Source organism: Leopardus geoffroyi, chromosome A1 (assembly GCF_018350155.1).
Source record: "Leopardus geoffroyi isolate Oge1 chromosome A1, O.geoffroyi_Oge1_pat1.0, whole genome shotgun sequence".
Classification (NCBI taxonomy): domain Eukaryota; kingdom Metazoa; phylum Chordata; class Mammalia; order Carnivora; family Felidae; genus Leopardus; species Leopardus geoffroyi.
In genome coordinates this window covers 175,679,234-175,701,769 of record NC_059326.1, presented here as the reverse complement: position 1 = coordinate 175,701,769, position 22,536 = coordinate 175,679,234, and the positions used below count along the sequence as shown (strand labels likewise).

The 22,536-nt window shown below is 38.8% G+C and overlaps 1 protein-coding gene across 4 annotated transcripts in view; it reads left to right on the top strand.

Moving 5' to 3' along the window:
• Positions 1-22,536, top strand: part of CPEB4 (cytoplasmic polyadenylation element binding protein 4) — a 66,296-nt gene that overhangs the window by 20,905 nt on the left and 22,855 nt on the right. For 2 of the 4 annotated variants that reach the window (XM_045500997.1, XM_045500999.1), the window contains exons 2-3: positions 479-560; positions 19,730-19,780. In XM_045500997.1, the coding sequence (XP_045356953.1) occupies positions 479-560; positions 19,730-19,780 (133 nt within the window). The remainder of the gene's footprint in view (positions 1-478; positions 561-19,729; positions 19,781-22,536) is intronic. The other 2 variants (XM_045501007.1, XM_045501002.1) reach the window with 1 other exon arrangement.

Below are 22,536 nucleotides of genomic sequence, written 5' to 3'. Positions count from 1 at the left end.
ACAGAATCGGAAACAGGCTCCAGGCTCTGAGCCATCAGCCCAGAGCCCGACGCGGGGCTCGAACTCACGGACCGCGAGATCGTGACCTGGCTGAAGTCGGACGCTTAACCGACTGTGCCACCCAGGCGCCCCAGTTACTGCAATCTTAAGTGGCAGACAGGTTATGAATTTTATTTTTGCATTTGTTTCATGTTGTTGACTATATGGAAACAGGTTTTAGTTGCCTTTGCTTTATTAGTAAAAGTAAAGCTTTTATTGAAATTACTAGAAATCAAATCACTCTCTGCTGAACCCTGGGTACTTTTGTGCTTTTGATATTTTGGAAGTGTTAAAAATAAAATGTAGTAATAATGTACCTTACACATAGAGGGAGTAAAATTGCCCCTTTTTGATCTGTGTCCCATCGGATGCAGCTTATTGTCTCCTTTTATAATTAAAAGCTATTTTAAAAGTGGTTTGTGGCTGTTTGTGTTTGCAGGATCGCCCCAGGACATTTGACATGCACTCCCTGGAGAGTTCCCTCATTGACATTATGAGAGCTGAAAATGATTCCATTAAAGGTAATTCAAAAAACCTAACTATTTGGTTTTAGTGAATAGTTAAACATTTGTATTATCTATGTAATCTCGTGAGCAATACGGCAAATATATTATGGGTGCATATTTTGTCTGTAGTCAGTTCCATCAACTTTATACATGGACCTCTCTTGTGAAAAAATCAAACGTATTTGGTGGGCGTCCACTGTGGGCCCTTCCCAGTACCAATTAAGAGAGCTACAAGAGTTCTAATTTAATGGGAGACACGAACCATACACTTCGTTTTTTGTTTTTTTGTTTTTTTTTTGTTTGTTTGTTTGTTTGTTTTTACATCTGAGGCAAAAAGTGCTCAGTGTCTCAAACTTCTATGTGTCTCTGCTCTTGATAGTGACTGGACACTAGTCAGAGTCCAAATGCTGATAGAGGTTTTGGTCTAGTTTCACATTTTTTTTTTTTTTAATTTTTTTTTTTTTTCAACGTTTATTTATTTTTGGGACAGAGAGAGACAGAGCACGAACGGGGGAGGGGCAGAGAGAGAGGGAGACACAGAATCGGAAACAGGCTCCAGGCTCTGAGCCATCAACCCAGAGCCTGACGCAGGGCTCGAGCTCCCGGACCGCGAGATCGTGACCTGGCTGAAGTCGGACGCTTAACCGACTGCGCCACCCAGGCGCCCCTAGTTTCACATTTTTAAAAACGGCCAGTAGTTTCCAAGTTAAAATGAAGTTTTATTATTGAAATAGTTTTTATGGATTATGTTAGGAAAAAATAGTGTTCTTTCTGCATTCTGGTCTCAATTCTATTGCTGACTGGCTCTGTTATTTTGGATCGTACATTTTCTTTTGCCTAGGCCTTAATTTCTCATCTTTATAGTAAGAGGCTTAGCCTCACTGTTAAAGTAAGGCACTTATAATGGATAAGCTTTAAAAATAAAATATAGATGCCTGGACCCCATTCCACGTATGGGATGGGACTTGGCATGTCAACTTTTCAGTGTCTCACGTGATGCTCACCGGCAACCAGGACTGAGAATTACCAGACTGGGTATTCTCTAACGGCCCTTCCAGCTCTGATTTTGTGAAAACCACCCCACAAAATAAGATATTTTTCTGCACATAAATGTCAGTTTACTGGAAAGCAGGGTTGGGTTTTTTTTTGTTTGTTCGCTTGTTTTTTTTTTTAAAGAAATTTGGAACGTTGGATACATTTGGTCATCCCACTTACCTGTTCGTTCACTCATTCATCCATTCATTTGTTCAGTGTTTATGATCCTACTTTGTGCCAGATGCAGCTTTGCGCTAGGGTCAAAGGTGGCAAGACAGCCTGTTGCTTTAAGTGGTGACCAGCCCGGCCTGGTTTTCCTTTGAGTTTGGTTGATTATATTACTGCTACAGTCAAACTTTTAAGTATTTTTTTCAGCAGACGAAATGGTACATTTTTTTCAGGAGAGCTTTTTGGGGTCTGGGGAGATGAAAAATTATATGTGAAAAAAGTATGCATCCAGCTGTTGAGATAACTTTGCCATAATTAAGAATATTTTTGAAGATCTTTACTGGATTCCCCATATAATTCTGACGGGTGACTCTAACCCAGATATACACTGTTTCTGAGGAAAGATGATCTCTTGTTCAGAATTTATTTTTGCCATTCCTTAGCACTCTGACTTGGGGTCAGCTTCTTTGACATGTCTTTCTGTTTTCTCATCAGAAGAGTGAGGAGAGTCTAAGGCCCTTTCTAGCACCAGAAAAACTACACACTCATAAATTAAAAGTATAAGCTAAAGGAGAAATGTGAATATGGTCTGTAGATTGTACCAACGGCAGTTTCCTGGTTTGTACTCTACTTATGTAAGGTGTCACCACTTGAGGATGCCGGATAAAGGGTACATGGGATCTCTCTGTACTATGTTTTGCAACCTGCTGTGAATCTGCAATTATCCCCAAATTAAAAGCTAAGTACAGAAAAAGTAGCTGAAGGTAAAGGACATTTGTTTATTCTTAATGTATTCGATTCCTTCAGCAACTTTCTTTTTTTGGGGCGGGGAGAGCCTCTTATGTACTTGATACAAGGGATAATAAATAATCAGAACTCATTTTTCATGATAAGTGCCTGTTTCTTTTTATTTCATGATATTTTATTTTATTTATTTATTCATGATAAGCGCATTTCAGAGAAAACACAGTTTCTAAACGGTAGCAGATGTAAGCAGTTTATTACGTGATGCTTCTAAGAAGCAAGCCCTAACTAGTACTTAGGTGAGAAATAAGAGTTTGCACACATTATTCTAATAGGATTAACAGTAGCATTTCTTTGATTTATCAGATACAGCCAGAATATCTCTCAGGTTTATTTCTATTTCTTCTAGTGTGCTGAATCATCGTATAAAGTTCTGCTTTTATTCTATATTCCCCTTTCAATTTCTTCCTACCAGCTTTTACCCAAATCAAGTTTCTTTAAGCTGATTCTGGAGGGATAACAAAAAATTAAGTCCGATGACAGAAAACATCAAATCTGATCGGCCTGGTCTGGAAACATAAAGGTTTTGTAAAAATAGTGATTTATAAAAGGAAGTGCGGCAAAGCGGAAGGGCCATCGGTTTTGGGGTCGGATCTGGATTTCAACTGCCATTCTGTTGCTATGGTTTATGGTGGTTGGGAGGATTGAATGCTATGATATATCCATGAGATCCGGCACACTGCCCAGCCTTAAAAGCACTCAATAAATGGTATAGATTATTACTAAATATCTGTTAAGTCTATTTTCAAGCCTATCAAATGAGAAACTTAGCTCGAACTTAAGCTTAAGTGCCAAAGTGACTTAAGTATATTAAGTGAACTTTGTCCCTTTTTTCCTTTAAAGAGTAGTAAAGAATTCATACATGAGTTCTTTGTCCCAAAATGTCAGAGTATATTTATGCTTGATTTTTTGTATTTAAAAAAAAAAATTTCTTTTAACGTTTATTCATTTCTTGAGAGAGACAGAGCGTCAGTGGGGGAGGGGCAGAGAGAGAGAGGGAGACCTAGAATCCGACGCAAGCTCCAGGCTCTGAAGTGACAACACAGAGCCCTACATGGGGCTCGAACTCATGACCTGAGCCGAAGTCAGATACGTAACCGACTGAGCCCCCCAGGTGCCCCAGCTTGATTTTTTTTAAACCAAGATGATGAACTTTATATTACTGTAGTCTATTACCACCGAAATGTAGTTTGGCTCGAGGAAATACTTTACTTCTTGTCGAGCTCCCTTGGTTTAGATAGCTACTAGGAAAGCTGTACTTGATTTTAACAGTGATTCTATTGTGAGATTTTTTTTTTTAAAGGTGATAACAGAAGTTGAATATCTTAAAAAAAAAAAAAAAAAAAACCACAACAACATATTGTCCTTTTAAAGTAAATATATAAAACCTGCCAATCCATTTTGAAAATAAAGAACCCCTCTGGTTGCTCTGCTACTTTAGAAATGGAGAAAACAGAATATGGGCGTTGATTCTGTGAGACTAGTAGAAAATAATATGCCTCTCAGAAAAAAAAGTATGAGAATTCAATTAAAAGAATTTGAGAATTAAAAAGAGCCCACCATATGGAAGCAAATTTTGTATTTGGGTTTATTTTATCTTAAAAATAATTTCATAAAATATATTATGAATGACTTCACTTATTTTTAATCCTTCGTTTGCAGTTCCTTAGAGAAGTGTGATTGTTGAATGTGTTTAAAGTTGATATAAGACCTAGAAGTTGGATGGATTGATATGGCTATATTATTCATCTAAATTAAAAAAAAACAACCTAGGAAACGAAATTTTGCTTTTCCTTTTGGGAAAAAAAATCTCCTTTAATGTAGTGTGGTTTAAAACTTAATTTTGCAGTCAACAGACAAAATGCTTAATAGGCCTAGGAACCTTCAAATAAAGCTTTTGAGTATCTTTATGAACATGTTGTTGATTCCAACTGGCTTGTTGAAAACTTTTCATCTTTTTAAAATTTTTTTAACATTTTTAACAAATGTGCAAAAGGAGTACCTGGCCTTCATTTCATAATTTATATTAGTTTTGTTTACAGTTGAAGTAGTTTCTCCAAGAATATTAAGGCTACTGTCATTTTCTTCATGGACAGTGGATTAGCTCTTTGGGAGGAAAAGGGTCTTGCCTCTACCTTATCTCCATGTCCTTTCTCTGATCAGCTGGCATGTCTGTATGTTATTTTTATCCACGAAATTATATATTGCATTCTCCATAACCAATGCCGGTAATAGTCCGTAGAAGCCTTTCCCCAGAGACCGATTTCATTTTCTTTACTGCACACTCAGTCTTGTAAGCTAAGAGCGTGAGCTGTTGACAGATTTTGAATTTTGATCTCCCAGTGGCAGGTTGCTCATTGCCACAGAATTATTAGGCTTTATCAAGTATTTTCTTCACCTGCACAGAAGAATCTTTTACTGTTGTAGGTGGTCAGCTGATCATTTGGGGGGATATTCTATCTTACTGTTATTTGTGTTTTTTCTTGCCTGTGAAATTGGTACTTACTGTTTAGAAATGGAGTAGCGTGAAATATATTAAAACCACATGCGAGCACATCTGTTTTCAGCCTTCTGAAGCATGGGCTGGACATAGTGAAATAAAAGATGCACAAAATGGTATTATGTTCAGTGTATGGTAGGAAAGACCTCTGACGATTAAGGAGCCTTTTTTTTTTTTTTTTTTTTTTTTTTTTTTCCTTTTCTGTCTGGGAAGGGAATGAAAGCGTATAGATGTAAACCAAAAAGTAGCTGTTAGGGAGAGGAAGCAGAGGGAGGCCGCACTGGAATAAAGAGAGAGAAATAGTACTTGAAAATGATCAGATGTCAGATGGAGTAAAACAATCCACAGTTTCATAATAGTGGCTGAGTATTTTAAATCCTGCATATGGAAGCAACTTAGTATATAGTTTGCTTCATTTCACTAGAAAGCCAAATGAGACAGCAAAATTATTGCGAGAATAAAGGCAAATCTGTAAATTGTCAAAACATTATAGTTGTTCTTCAGGTACCAACTAACTAAATTATGAGTCAGAATATCATCCTATTTTTTCCTCAGAATATTGTGAAATTGGAATCTTCTTGTCTTTATATTGTTACAGAATGTATCTTGCTTTCATTTTTGGAAGAGGGACTAAAAGTATCCACCCAGTGAGTTTCAGGCATCTTAAATACTTGACTTGAATGTAAGCAATAAGGATTGCATTCAGAAGTGCAAGTTGTTTCAAGTGCCATTTTTTTTTTACATATCCCGTGGTGCCCAAGAAATCTATTGCATATGTAGAGTAAGCAGTGGGAGTATGTTACACACTTAGACATTACTGCCACACTTGCTTCATGCATTCATTTAATAAGAATTTATTTTGAGAGCTGGATCTACTCCAAAAACGCGATGTATTTAATTCCCGGCTGCCGAAGGTATTGTGACCTTGCGTTTTAAAATATTTTTTGATATACGTTTTTCTTTCTTTATTACACATTAAATCTGGGGGCCCTCCCCCCCACTATTTTTCATTGCTGTGGATTTGTTTGAAACAAATGCTTAAATGAGTAGGCAAGTGATGATTCCATCTGTGCCTCATTTCTTTGTTGCTAAGCAAAAGAATTTATAATGATCTCTCTAGAAGAAAATCATGAAACTCTGTTGAAAGTTGAGTACACAAAGCCTGTTTCATTTATTTTGCATAACTTTTTTATGTCGCTGTAAGAGAATGACCTTTGGGATAATTTAAATTCCTTACAGTAGGGGGGGAGGATAAAGTTAGTGCTACTTAAAAATAGATACCATAAAAAAGAGCCAGGAAGCCTTACATTTTTCTTTGATACCCAATTCTTTTAATAATCCTATATTCCAAATTGCAGCCATCTAATTCTGTAGTTTAAAGAACAGATGTTGCAAACTGATACAGATGTTTTAGAACATACACTGCAGAGTGACTTTATGTATACTTGAGATAGCTCCAAAAACTTTTTATGAGAGTTGTTGAAAATAGGACTACATTTAATATCATTGTTATAAAATTGGATTTTGGAGTGAATAAAATTATAAAAAACGAAAGGAGCTCTGACTAAAAGAAGTTCCGCTGCTGTAATGTTAAAATGATTTATTTCAAATGGTAGTGAGGGGATATCATTTCTTGTAGTATTTAACCTTTTCCCAGTTGAATCAGTTTGCCTGTGGCAATTCTGCACCCCACGCCTCCACCGCTTTTGTAAAGGACAAGATGAACGTTTTCCTTTAAGGGAGATTTAACAGAGCGTGATACAAAGTACCGTAAAGAAGAAACGGATAGTGCAAACCAGCTAATTTTGCTCGTGATTCTTAATCAAATTTCACCTTCCAAGTAAATGACTATTTCTTGGCGTCAGATGTCTTCTGGTGAATTGGGGGCATCTTTAAATATCTTGAAGATTCAGAGTCCGTCAGGCAGCGGCTCTGAAAGTCGGGCGGGATCCTTCCTGAACTCGGCTGGTTCCTTCTTGCTCTGTTTGGATGATACCAAGTTAACTCAGAGCGGCATGGCAGGGGAGTGGCTAAGGCCTCCAGAGAGAAGAACATGGCCTTGCTTCTAGAAGCTTCGTGAATAATAGAGTTAAGTACACAGCAAAAAATACAATTTAAACTCGACTGCAGTGAACTGTGTGTGTGTGGCTGTTTAGAAATGAAACGAAGCGGTTTCCTCTCCTTTCGCTCTCTCCCTTTTATGACCGCTGAAATGGAACATCCTCAACACTCCTTCTCTTTTGCTTGGCTTAGCGGTGCCGCAGGATGGGACCTGGGCTTCTGTGTTGAGGTAACTTCTTTTGTGAGCCAGGAGAGGACAAAGTAGCGGGGCATGATTTCCTTTGTATCACCGACGCAGGGTATATTCTTAATTGTGAACCACTGTCCGCTCTCTGGTTTACTACCGGTCAGGATCTGTTGGATTCCTCAAGCACTGTGTAGGCAGAGCTTACAAAGGTGTGGATTTTGACCAGCACAGCTTCACTTTTTCAGATTGGGGATTGCTTTTGTTTTTGGTTTTGTTTATTTATTTTGTTTTCGGACGGGGTGGGGGGGGGAGTGGTGGGGATGGCTGGGAGAACAAAATGTGATGTGTATGAACAGAGCATTGGACCTTTAGCCTCTGAACTGAAACCCGCTCTGTTCATAGTAAACACTCCTTGTGCTGTGTCCAGACCCTCCTCTGCCCAGTTTATTAACATAACATGTCGTGGTAAGTAGATTCTTTGCCCTGCACCCTCCACACATTTGTGATAGAATATTGACTTTTGTTTTTATTTGTTCTGAAAATCATGTAAGCAGTTGTCACAAAGGGGGAGTTTGTCTTATGTCATCCATGATGTGGGTCCAGAATTACCTAAGCAGTCCTCTTAATCCTGAGCATGGAGCACGAAGAATCTTATTTTGAGTCCATGAAAATTCAATGATCCTCTTAAAACATTGTTAAACTCCTGATTTTACCTGCGTGAGAGGTGAGGGTAAAGGGGCATGGGGGGTGGGGGGGGTTGAGAGTGAACTGTTTATAGAAGGTTAAAGATCCGAAACATTTCTTTAAAAGAAGCTTTTAACTTCGTAACCTTTCCCCCCCTTTACAGTTGTGTTAAGGCTCACATATTTTATGGCTGTTGTGGCTTAATTTTGTTGGATGTACGTTCAGAGCAGGGACTGGTGATGGAATCAACTACACGCGACAGTTAACACTTAGAAATAACAAGAAAATAGTAACTTGGGAAAAAAAGGCAGCAGTCAGGTAGCAAATTAACAAGTGCTTTTCTGCAGTGTTTTACCTTTTCAGTGTTGTGTACAACTTAGTAAGTATAGGTATTACCTTATGGACAGGCAATAATATTATTTTTCGTTCAGAAATGAAATCAGAACGATATTTAAGCAGTAAAGTCTTTAGACTTTGTCAACAGTTTGCCAGCGTTACATATTAGGGAGCTTCCTACACTAGAAAAATCGTAGAAGGAAGTCCAGAATATTTATAGAGATCCATTTTGTTCATGCCCTGCCTCCAAATAAATAATAGTATATGTGCACCTTTTGGTAGTGTCACTTAGTACTTTTGGTCTCCCTTCTATATTCTAAAATTCTCTGGAGAGGGGACTTGCTCTCTTACTTCGTGACAGGTAGTAAACCAGCCCTGAATACTAATAGCTACGTAATGAAAAGTCTTTTGATAATGGGGTAATACAATAGGGAGTAGTCTGCAAAGATCGTAAGACTTTTCCTTGACCCTGTGATCTATAATCCTTGAATATGTTATTTGCCAACTTGGAGCTGTCATAAAAATATCCAAGATTCTCTTTGCGTTCAGTTCAGTGACAGGAAGGACAGATCAGTTGCACAGTTGTGCCACAAAATTATTTCTTCCTTGATAGGCATGGAATTTCCACATGACTAGTGTATGCAGGTGATTCATTTAGCACCTATATATATATACCCGGTACGGTGAATTTCTCTACCCCACAGCTCCTTATTTTTTCCCCCTCACGTTGCCACTATCCTCACTACTAAAGTTACAAGATGGAAAAGAGAGAAAACTCTCACAAGAGTCTGTTGTTGTTCAGCGCTAAAAGTTTGCAAAAGGAGTACTTTTTAACTAATTTTGAACTAGTTACTACTCTTTGAATCAGGTATTGAGATGGCCAGGCTGCCTCTGGGCTTCATTATTTTGTCTAATTGACTGATTCTGAATTCAGTCCCACGCCAGTGCGCTCTGGTCTAAAAGCAAGGCTTTGTTTTATTCTGGGTATTACCTGGTAACCAGTCAATTAAGAACGTTAGTGGAACTCTGAAGGGAAAGCAGTTCCATAATCTCTTTGGAATCCAGTTGGGCTGATGCCAGTTGCTATACATTGGGAAAGAGAAGGAGGAATCAACCAATTAGAGGACCCTTTTTTCATTCTCAAGAAACCCACAATAAGTGCAAATCTCAATTCTGAAGAGCAGTCGTGATTAATTGAAGTATAAAGAACTTAAAACAAAAAAATCTAACTTCTACTGGCCCTAATATTCCAAATAATAAATGCCTAGTATGGTTCATTAAATACGGGTATTTAAATTAGCCACTCCATCTCTTTATTGTAAATGATCAGTGGTTGTTACCTTCTAACCGACTTTCCCAAATTGTGAGGAGTGAAAAGAGAAGCATTTAGGATCGTGCTCCAACCTGGCTCTGCCATTAGCAGTAATAAGGCCTTCGGTCCATCACTTCTCTCTAGATTTTGGTTTCCTCCCCTGGGAATGGAAGGATTGAACACCATGACCTTTAAACTACTGTTAGCAATTCCACAAAGTCTCTCTGACATGGTGTTCCTAAGTGACAACATTGCAGAGTTTTGTAATTTAATGACGAAAAGTAGCGAATGGATTTCGTTTGAGTTTGGGCGTGGCAGTATTTTATACTGATTAGTTGTAGAAAGGGTATACCAGGAATCAAATAAATGTAGTCAGCTGAATGTAGGCTTTGTTTTTAGACTGCATCTTTTCTTTTTGAGATAGGCCTAAAAATATTATGTTTAGGAAGCCTCTGTTTAAACTTGGCGTCATGGAATGTTTTTGTTCTCAATGTGGACCGTGGGCCTCTTGAACCATGAGAATTATTTGATGGGGCCCTTATGAACCCATTAGGACTAAGCATTCCAGTTAGGTGATAGATATATCATTTACATATGCAGGATTATCTTTCAGAAGCATGTGGATGCTGATGTAATGTAATTAAAATACATTTCAAGGTGTTGCTAAATTCATAGTAGCCTTTTATTATTAAGGTGGTTTGTTGTTGTTTTACCGGTAGTATTCATGGGAGCGGGGGTTGGGGGTCTCATTTGTTAGTGTGGTGGGGAGGCTCTCCGAAACTTTTTTTTTTTTTAATATTTTTTTAATGTTTATTTTTGAGAGAGACAGAGACAATGTGTGAGCAGGGGAGGGGCAGAGAGAGAGGGAGACACAGAATCCGAAGCAGGCTCCAGGCTCCGAGCTGTCAGCGCAGAGCCCGACGCAGGGCTCGAACTCACAAACTGTGCGATCATGACCTGAGCCAAAGTCGGACGCTTAACTGACTGAGCCACCAGGCACCCCTGAAATATTTTGATTAAAGTAGGTCTTAATAATTACAAAAGGTTATGAAACACTGCTCTAGAGAACTTCTTTAATTGTTCTTCTTTAAACTGCCATTGGAATGTACCTCGTTACCAAAAAGAGTGTAGTGTGAGGAGGAATTTAATAGAGGAGATGGTGAGGATGGAGACATAGAGGAATGAGGAGCTGAACTTGCCTTACCCTAGATTATTAGCTCCACCAAAATAGCACTTTGGGACTTTGTCTCTGACGTCTAAAACCATCTTTTTGCCCTACGAGGCAGGGCTAGGAGCGTGGGCTGTTTAGACTACGTCTGGCGCAATGCTAGGGTCCGGGGGAGCCCTGCGACAAGGGGCACGCGCACTCTGGGGTTGGGTAGCATGGCAGCCCCTGATAGCAGGGGGAGACAGCCTTCTTTAAGGCCCACGGTTTGAGCTCCTGCTTATATTCCAGTTCCACAAATATTTGAGCACACTCTATGCACTAGGTAGTAGTAGATCAGAGGACACATTTGATGCCAGTCTACGGTTTTCTTTTTTGAGATAGACCTGGACATTCTGTGTAGCAAGCAGCGTTAACAACCACTTCCAAGTGGAAGAGCTCATCCTTCTGATACTGTTTCTCTGACTTTCACTCTGTGCCCCTTCTGGGATTTATGTAAGTTAAATCCTTACCATAACCTTTTATGTGAGTTTTGTGATCTCCATTTTACAGTTGAAGAAGTTGAAGTTCAGAGAGACACAACGGCTTCTGGAAAAGTCACTCATCACTCAACTAACTGGTACCTAGAAAGGAACACAGAGCTTCTGGTTCCTGGTTTAGTAGCTTGGGTGTTTATTATGTGGCATTTAAGAGGAAAACATAGGGGCGCCTGGGTGGCTCAGTTGGTTAAGCGTCCGCCTTCACCTGGGTCACGATCTCGCGGTCCGTGAGTTCGAGCCCCGCGTCGGGCTCTGGGCTGATGGCTCAGAGCCTGGAGCCTGCTTCCGATTCTGTGTCTCCCTCTTTCCCTGCCCTTCCCCCGTTCATGCTCTGTCTCTCTCTGTCTCAAAAATAAATAAACGTTAAAAAAAAAATTAAAAAAAAAAAGGAAAACATAAAAAGAGCCTGACCATTTTTTTTTCTTCTTCTTATTTTTTTTTTTTTTTTTTAGTATGCTTTAGACAGAGAATAGGCGTTAACGTTTCTTAATTTTTACTTAGGACACTGGGTCAGAATTGAAGATCTGCATTTTATCATAATGTACTGTAAAAGATTCAGATCTCAAATCTGCTGGTTTCTTACTGAAGGTTACATTATTGAGGGTAGAGGTCAAAATAGGATCGCTGAGAGAACGTTTCCAAGGTGGCTTGTTTTCCCTGATTCTGATTCACCAGGTCTGTCATGAGACTGAAGCATGCGTATTCTCCAAGTGATTCAAATACACTGCTGTCTTGCCCCACTGTCATCTTCACTCACTTTGTGAACCACTTTGGATATAAAATCTAAAGCTGTGGGAGGCCATTCATACAACAAATACATATCAAGAATCAGCCATGTGCCAGGCACTATTTTAGGCTGTTGGGATATACCAGGGAATAAAAGCAAAGACTCCTGGCCTCATGCATCTTATCCTTCAAATAATTAGCAGATATCTTGGAATAATAGCTTGTTTATTATTTAGTTTTGAAGGCTAGTAAGGCAGAGGAAGCCTCAGTGCCTTAAATATCGATAGGAGAAAATAAAAACTGGGCCTTCTGAGAAACCACAAAAGGTGAAATTACATCAGGTGTGAAATTCAAGTGCATTCTTCATTAAGGTTCAATAAAGTCATCAGACTTTATATTAAATAAGTGATTAGCGTTGAGGATAGGTATGTATGCAGAAAGCCAGTTAATGACTCTGCCGATTGCTTTTTGGGGGTTGGACTTCAGTAATCAGTTTCAGGAGCAGTTTATCACTCTTCTCTAAAGTTCTCAATCATTTGCAAGCAACTTGGCTTCTGGCATCTAGAGATTTCCTAAGTTTGTCTTGATCTTTTTTGTTCATGTCAGTACAGAGAGCCGTGTCTCAAAATCATTTGTACCTTGGGGTCAGATCGCTAATTCTTTGTTTATTCACTGGTTCTTTTAAAATGTGTCTCTTGTAACACATGCCTTTTTTAATCAAACTTTTGCCAAGGTAGGAGAATTTCAATTTACTGCCTTGACTTTTTTCTGGATTACTTAAAACTTTACTACCCGTTGGTCTGTTTTTCCACTTTTCTTTCCATTAGTATTATCTTTTTGTTTTTGTTTTTCAAACTGGCTTTTGTTCATTCAAATTTGGACAAAAACTATGCCTAGTTTTTTTAAGCTTTAAAAATTGCTATTAATCACTGGTATCATAACATCCTCTTAAGGCAAGTTATCTTGTTGCTCTGTCCTCTAAATGTAGCATCCAGAGTCAGAAGGCCTCTGGCAGGGATAAAAATAGCCTTCCTGCTTGCCGGCTTGTTGTTGGTTTACTGGCAGTAGGAAATCTTTTGAATTCCTTAATTGGGTCAGCTGTTTGCTAGTTTCTCTCTAGACATCCCCTTCTGCCTGAAATTCTTAGATGCTTTTTGTTAGGTCTTGCAACTTTGTACCTGCCCTGAGTTCCAGTCAAAGCCATCCTTCTTTTTTATAGGAAACCTTCTATAATCTATGGAAACTTACCCCGTCTTACGGATAAATGTTATCGTTTGGCCACTATTACAATCTCTTACCACAATTGAAAAATAAATTTGAGGCATTGGTACAAAAGGAAGACCTCCATGGTTTTTTTATAAGGAACATTTTTCAGTTGAATTTTCAGTTTTCATTTCCTAAAACACTTCTGCTACTTTGCCAATTTGGCTATTATAAAGGTAAGGAGTTTGATGTTTTTCCCTCTTCGCTCTCCCAAAGAATCACATCCGTTTGTAACCAAGAACACCAGCAAGCTCTCGTCTCTCTGAAGCTGAAAAATCCCCCAGATGGCCACTCCCTTCTCCAAGTTTTCAGTTTGGATCTTATTTGGCTGAAACAAATCCTTCCTCTTTCTTTCATAAGTGGAAGATTGTTGGTTATCTCTGGCTTGTGGTCTCAGAGGGGAAAAGATGTAATGTTAATAGAGCACCTCTTCTGTACCGGGGACTTTTCTGAGCATTCTGCAAAAATTGTGTCATGAATTTCTCAACAACAGCCTTGCAAAGTAAATGGAAATACTTGTTTTATCGAGGCTTATAAAAGCTACGTAATTCGACCTAGCTCACAAGACGGGAATTGGTCTGCCTCTCTACCCTTTCTACTGCATGTTCCGGGGCAGAGAGACCACCAATTGCTGGCTTTGCTTCATTTGCTTCAAGCTATTTATGGAGCATCTTTGCTCGAAGCTCTGGGAGGCAAGACCTCCAAATGTGCCCTGAAAGATTTTGTTGCCTTAGAGAAAGAGGGAGTTTAGAGATAGGTAATTCAAATATCGTGTAAAGGGTGTTTGTATGGAGTGCATGAGGTTGTCTGAACCAGAGAGCCAGTGGTTTGGGCAGGCAGGGAGGACTTCCCATAGGATGAGAAGCTACCTGGGCAGAAGGGTGGTGGCTTGAGTGGTGAGACATTGGGAGTAGAGAGAGGAGGGCATTCCAGACAGAGGGTGGAACCCGGAAGTAAAAGTTAATGGGCCAGTAGTTCTGGACTGGCTAATGTGGGAAGGGAAATGGCAGTGTGGAAAGATGAACCTGGGGAGATAGGCAAGAGAAGTCAAGAATTTTTAGTAAGCCCTGGCTTTTAAAGTGAAAGCCAGCTCTTTCTCAGAGAAGGGTTTTGTTTAGCGTGAAGTGTGTCTGTGTGTGATTTAAATGTCTCTTTGGATGGGTGAGGGGCAAGATTCTCCAGCTGATGTCAGTCCCAGCCAGTTCCTCCTTTGTGATTTTGCATGGAGACATCTTTACTGGAGGCTGGTGGTATCACAGATAGGTTAGGGGGTAGAATAAGGTCAGTGGGATGCATTAGTAAAAATAATTACACGATTAAGTGATAGAACACACTGAACACATTTTACAGTAGTTCCTATTGATATGTGTTCTGCATCTGTCTAAGTATAAATTTGGTATTCAGAAACTGAATTTTTTGTACATCTCTTTGAGCCTCGCTCTGTGTTGTCTAGGTCCCCACAGCGCCATCTTGCTGCAAGTCTCAGGCAGTGTTGGTAAAAACCGCAGATGCAGAAAGGCAGGTAGAGAGCAACAACACCTCCTTTAAAAACTCATTGGTGGCAGTATAGCTTTGACTTGCTTAAATGTGAGCTAAAGAAAATTAGCAGGGACACTGCAGTGAAACAAGTGTATATGTATGTTTATGTATGTATGTGTGTTGGTACTGTGTATAAATCTTTACTCTGCCTTAGAAATGGGCCTAAGCCTATATACTTATCCTTTTCCTGTTAGAAAATTTTAATGGTGTCCACTGAAAACCCTTCTCTTTTCCTTGGAGTATCCAGGTTTTTGTAGGGTGAGTCAATCAAAAAAACTTAGACTTTTACATCACTCGTTACTTTATATAGGACTGCATGGCTGTATTTTGGGCAACCTTGCAGTTATCCCGTATTATCATTCCTTAGCCTACACACGTCACCGACAATGCTGGCATGACTGAAAAAGAAGGTTGTGGCATGAAATCTAATAGCACTATAGAACATTTGGCATTTTTCGGTGTTTGTATATGTATATTTCTGTGTTTGAAATAGTAGCATTTATTATATCATTTCCTGCCGAATCATCAGTAGCAGTAATATCTGGATAATGTTTTAGAAAATAACTTTTTCTCTAATTTTGAAAGTAATGCATACATATATATACTCTAATGTATCAGAGTATCTCCTTCTAGTCCTTCCTCCTTTCATCTCATTGACGAGGTTCCTTTAGTTTTCGTCTAAGTATAATAGTACATAGTGTTCTTTTGGGTACTTCTCCCCCCCCCCTCCCCCCCCATCAGCAGTTCTTATTCTGGTCGGTAAATATTGGTTCTGCAACTTGCAAATGCCTGGCATAAAATTGGCTAGCTGGGGTACAGATCTTTTCCGAGCTGTAGAATTTGGTAGTGTAGTTCCCCAGAGTCTCACACTGTATCAGTTGCCTGTATTTGGCTAGGTTGAGTCATAGCACCAAATATAGTCTCTGCCTTCTGCATGATGTATGCCGGGCTCCTGGCTCCAAATGCCCCAGCTGGTCTCCAGGGACTACTATTTTTCTGTCATAATCTCCCTTAAGATTAGGATGGCTAGCCAGGCAGTATTTCTATATATTCATAACATAATCAATACTAAGAGCCTTCCAAGATTGAATTTTAAACATTTTTTTTTTTTTTTTTTAACGTTTATTTATTTTTGGGACAGAGAGAGACAGAGCATGAATGGGGGAGGGGCAGAGAGAGAGGGAGACACAGAATCGGAAACAGGCTCCAGGCTCTGAGCCATCAGCCCAGAGCCCGACGCGGGGCTCGAACTCCCGGACCGCGAGATCGTGACCTGGCTGAAGTCGGACGCCCAACCGACTGCGCCACCCAGGCGCCCCCCAAGATTGAATTTTATCCAGTAGGTTCGCTTTGCCTGAAATCCCAGTGTCGTCCTTCTCCCTTGAGAAGTTCAATTCTAAATGTGCCAAAACCTGGGTTATATTTAGAGATAGATGAGTTATCAAAAAACCAACCAAACAAAACCCACAAACACTGGATTATATTCATATTCAGATAGCTCATTTATTTTTGTTCTACTTCACTTTATTCGTTTGTAAAATGCTGGTATTTTAATTTCAGTGGAATGAACGCATTGAATGCTTACCTGGTACTCAAACAGGAAACTCAAGGTACCTAGGTAAAAGTCTAATTCTTAAAGGGGGCTATTGTGATAAAGAGATAAAAAAAAGAAATTTAGATGATTACCTAACAAGGTTGGCTGTTGCAACATAGTTAGAAATAAAACTTAGTGAGTTAATCTAGAAAGGGGGTTGCCTTTTGGGGAAGGTTGCACTGGAAAAGGGTGAGTCTGAAGAGAGAAAAAAAAGAAAAGATTTGAAAAATCCCCTCCCCTGGGAACAAAGGAAGAGAGTACTGTCAGACAAAAGAAGGGATTGTCAGTGATCTAGCTGTGGAATAGAAACCGCAGAAATGTCTGTAAAAATTGGCATCCGTGGAACAGAGGGAATATTAGCACAGAAATGAAGGGTGTACAAGGAGAATGAAAAGGCTTATGCAAGACTTGAATGTCCCATGGCACTTAAAATGAGAGTTTATGGAAGATTTCCAGAAAGGAAGTGATACGTGTCATCCATAATGGATGTCATCAATGGATGACTCTAGATATTTTAATTGTAGAAAGAATTTACAGAAGGGTAGGGCAGTCAGGTTAAGGAAGCATTATGAAGTTTTAAAAAAAGTTTTTTGAAAAAAAATATCATTGCTTATATTTTCTGAATTGAAGTAGAAAACATTACTGATTGGTTAACAAAATGTCACAGGTGTATTTGTTACCTGGAGGCCAAAATTGATTCCAGCTTGACAGGACTCATATCACAAGACCAGGTTAGAAAATTAAAAACAAGTATCACTTTCAGAGTTAAACTATGAACTTGGCTGTTGATTCTTCAGTGCCCTATTGTCTTAGCTGAAGGGTAGAGTTACTGCATTCAGAAGTCGGAAGAGCGGGAAAGGTGTCAAAGGTCACCTACCTTGGCGGTAAAGGGTAGGATCTCCTCAGAAGCTGTGCGTTGAGGCAAACTCTGAGAACTGAGTTAAGGACATTTTTGTGCCTGTCAAGTTGAAATATTCTTCTTATCTCTCTCTCCTTAAAAGAGATACCCAAAAGGTGAGTTTCTGATAAGGTGGAACTTGGTTTGTGTAAACTGGGCCAGCCAGTTTGGTCATTTGTCTTTTTTGGATTCTCATTGTTGATTATCCCTTTTCGGCATCAGATCAGAGGCATTTAGTTTATATGGAACAGTTCTGGTTTCACCTGGAATGTTAGCATTAAAAAAAAAAAAAAAAATAGAATATCTTCTTAGAAGTAAAACATTTCCTTTTAACTTCGATTAATATAGTTAAATACTTTTGTTTCTGTGTTGACTTACATCCACTTAAAAAATGAAATGGTAAATGAAAATGGTATGTATCATAGTTCTCTTATTTACTAGAGGGTTTTTGCAGCAATAAAATTTATACATGTGTTCCATTACAGAAAATCAGCTGCTACTTTGAGTTAACTGATTCAGAAACACTACTCACCCGCTCCTAACTTTTTTAACAGTTAAGGTCATGTTCTTTTTCCAGCATCACCAGTCTCTGCTTTAAAAAAAAAAAAAGAAAAAAAAAATGCTTGTGACAGATCATACAATCCAGGCTTATAGTTAAAAGCAGTTTAGATGGAATTCGCCCGACTTGGATACTTGGCTGTGTATATTAGCGTTAAATAGTTGAGCCAACTTTCATGAAGAAGTTGAATATCAGAATTAACTTTTACCTCCTCCTTTCCTATTTCCATCCCTAGCTTCAGTCTAACTAGGAGCAAACTGAAATTTAAGTGAGATAATTAACAGCTTAATAATAATCCTTGTATTTGGCCTTAAAGTATAGGAAAATTACGAAGTTCAGATTTTGTTTCATATTAGACTCCCAAGTTTTGGACATGGGTTAACGAAAGCTATTAGCAATAGAGCACAGTTTTCTTTTTTCATGGCATGAGGTCGTTTCTTTGGAGACTATTTCAAAGAAGCAGAATTTGAGAAATCGAAAGATAGTTGAGGCCTAAAGTTCCTTTCTGAGGAGTTGTAAATATATGGCTGGTGGAGCGATAGGACCACATATTAGCTCTGGTTCCCATAGTGTTTCCTGGAGCTAGATAGAGCCTCCTGGCATGTTGGAAGGCTTGCCTCAGCCTTAAGGCGTGCGAGAACCTCTGCTTACCCACGTTTCCATACCTTCGGAGAGTCTGCTGTGATTCTGTGGGATTAGAGTTTAGTGTGCTATTTCCTAATGAAATGTCTGTAATTAGGAGTCAGTTTTAACTTCTCACACTATTCCCCGATTTACAAAGTGCTGACCATGGTAGATAATTAACAGTCACGTTCTCCTATTCGTTCTTTAGACTTGTAGAGGGTTTTCCACCATTCTTATGAAGGCAGGTGCAGATGAACGTGTGGAATATGGAGACTTAAAACTGTTGCCCTAATAATGTTTATAATTTACAGAGTAGAACTAAGGGTATGGTGTGTACCCAGAAGTAGTACATGGTACTATGTGGTGTAGATATTTAGAAACTCCTCCAGAACAGAAATGTAATTCCTTATAAATGGAGAGATCCACCCCACTGCTGTTTCCCTCCCTTTATTTGTGGCTACCAATTTAGAAGATGCTGTGGCTTCCAAAAATTTTAGTGCCAACACAAATTCTCTTTTGATGGACATCTTGGGTGTCCACTGTAGGTTCAAAACTAGATTTTGAATCACCTCAAAATCAGAAGTAAACCAACCCGGCATTTATTGAGCACCTATTGTGCTCTGGGCATTGTGCTCTGGGCTTTGATATTTTCTGTCACATGTAAGTACAGTGATATGTTTCGCTTACCTTCTGTGCCTTTCCTCCCAAATGAGAATTTACACCGATTAGTGTGTCTGTACATGTAGTTATAAGCCTGGGCTTTTGTTATGAATTATATAGAGAAATCTTCCTGCTACTTACGTACTTTTAAAAAACCACAAAAAAACTGCACACCTGAAAACTTTCACACTTATGGAGCAAAACAACTATCATGATGAGTTTGTGTTAGAACATAATGTTATAAAGGAAATTACTTTGTGTGGGAATTTGGAAATTAGAGAGCAAATAGTTAAATATGAGGGATATTTTATTTTCCCATTTTCAAACTTGCCCTTTTTGGATGTTTGTGAACATGCTGATTGACATGTCCTCTGACTCATTGTGTTCATTAGCACAGCAAAGTTTTATCCCATAATAAAGCTTTTTAAAAATACCTTACCTATTAAAGCTATTAATTCAGCTTTGTTACAAATACGTTTAAACCATCTATGAAAAAAATAAATTTAGTAACGGCCTTCTTTTACCTTCAGGTCGTCTAAACTATTCATATCCAGGATCCGATAGCTCTCTGCTTATTAATGGTAAGTGATAATTGATTTACCCTAGTGAAGTTCACAGAACTGAACCAAGTTAGTCCTAGATGAGAAAATATAGTAGGTATGCTTTGACCGGTGGAAAAAATGACATTAGTTTGTTCTGTAATCATAATTGCAAGTTGCTATTAATCTATTAGCTGTATAATGAATAATTATGTTTCCTCCTAATTGTGGCAGGAACTTTTTAAACTTTGAGAACCAACTGATTCTCTGTCTTGAAATTGGTGACAGGATAAATGAGAATCACATACTGATACATAAAGAATGGTTTAATCTACCCTTAGATTCTGTAGAGTGACCTTTGAAATGTCAACATAAAAACCGTTTCCATGTAGTTAGAAAAATGTTCCAGGGGAAAAGGAGGGTAATCAGAGATCTGAAACCAGAAAAAGCAGCCTGAGACCACAGGGCTTGACATTGTGAAGGACAAGGTCATTCACTGTTGGCTGTCTAATGAGAACAAGAAGGATGAAGTTTTATTGGCCTTTACAGTGCCTTTGGTAAATTCTCCTTTCTGGTTCTAAATATTACCCCATTGTACTATCGAGTTCTCTTTTATGCGCATTTGCTGAAACAGACTAAATTTCACCAGGAAGGGGCATCTACTCATAGAAGGAATTAAAGAATCAAAAAGTGTCTGTTTTGTTCTACTATCGTTTAATTGGGTAGAATTCAAAAGACATATTTACTTCTTTTCTACTCATCCACTATTGAATATGGATCTTAAATTTGTGTGTTCACAATGCCTTCTATCTGCCAAAGTTTAAGTCCCACCATCTCGAAGAAGTATTCCCTGACTAAATGGCCATATTCTCATCATTCCAAAAACGAAATCAAACCAAACAAGCAAGCAGAAAACCAGCACACCACCTTGTACTCCTTGTCCATGGTATATCGTGAATGGAGGATTACAAATTATTTTTGTGACTGGATCTGCTTTTATGTTTGAAATCAGTATTCTGAAGGACATAGGATTGTTGAGTCAGGCAAAGTGAAGAGAAATTTGATTGGTGAGAATTGCGATGGATGCGTCAGATCCTCTGGAGACTGTACAGTTTATAAAAGCCTCACTTATTATCAGACTCTTCATGCTACAGCTACCAGAAATAATGTCAAAATATAATACTTCAGCGTAAATGTGTGTAGACCGAAAACCAAACCCAGTGGTGATAATGACATCGAGATAAGGGGGAATAATATAAGGGGTTGCCATTACAGCAGGATCTTAGCTTTTCTTGTGGGACGAGTTCCAGAGTCTGTGTGCTGGAAATGGCAGTGAACCCAAGATTGGAGATACTGATGTGTGATCTTAGGCAAAGTGGCCAAGTCTTCTTTGTCTCACTTTCCTCATGCAGTTGCTAAATTAGATCATTTGCCTCTGGGGTCCATCTTTGTTGAGGCGAGACTCTCTCATGGGTTTTCTTTAAAGCTAAATTCACTTCAGAATTTTTAGAGTCTAATATTATATTTCCTTTAATATCCTTTAATATCCTTTCTGCCATTAATATCCTTTCTTTTATGAATAGATTAGTTTTTGTGACCCCTACTTGGCAAAGAAAAATAAAGGTAACTTTCTCCCCCAAATAATTACATTCTGACATTTTACTGGTCCACAGACTCTATGGTTTTTGCTGTTACATTCATGGAAATTTTGTTTATTAGATATACTGGCTGAGGTTAATATGGTCTCAAACTGAAAGGTAGGAAGATAAAGAACAAAGAGATGTCAAAGAGGGAGAACTTACTGGTTCCTTAAGCAGGATCGCAGAGTGGGGTTATGACTCCCGTAGTCTCAGATCTAGTGTTCATCTCAGAGGGTCCTAGACCTTGATTTTGTCAGATTTGATCAAGTGTCAGTTTTTAATCACCAGCCAACTAGGACCAGGTGCCAATTTATACATTTTTAATACAGAATAAAACTAGGTTGACCGGATGCTGGAGTTGGCTGACAGGGTCATTTTCTCCCCGGTAGCAAAGTCCAGATTATAGCAGATTACTTTAAAATCCTGGAATTAAAACAAGGTGGGGACGGAGGGACGTTGAGGCAGTTTTCAGTCACCTTGATTAGATGTGGGCATTGCCTGTTCTCTTCAGTCAGACTTATGAAGCATCTTCTATGGTGGATTGCTTCTATAGATAAATTACTCTTATTCATGTGTTGAGTTTTTAGTAACTTTGCTGTCAATTTAGCTCATGTTTTGGAAATCTAGTGTAAAGCATTAATTGTACTTAATGAAGATAAACTCACAAATACTACCCATTTCACAAAATTGAGATGAAGATGAAATGCATGTAAACCACTTAGCATAATACATGGCACACAGTCAAATTAAAATAATTAGAATGGTTAGGAATAGATGTGGCTAGGAATATTAGCGCTAAAAATTTGTAAGGAAAAAACAAGGGATTAAGAGTCTAAGAATTGTCTATATGCTAAAAATTTGTAAGGAAAAAACAAGGGATTAAGAGGAATCTAAGAATTGTCTATAGTTGAACATGCTTTCTTTGTCTGATTATTAACAGAGGGGCGCCTGGGTGGCTCAGTCGGTTAAGCATCCGACTTTGGCTCAGGTCGTGATCTCGCGGTCTGTGGGATCGAGCCCTGTGTCAGGCTCTGTGCTGACCGTTCGGAGCCTGGAGCCTGCTTTGGGTTCTGTGTCTCCCTCTCTCTCTGCCCTCCCCCCACTTCTCATGCTCTCTCTCTTTCTGAAAAATGAATCAACATTAAACAAAATTAAAAT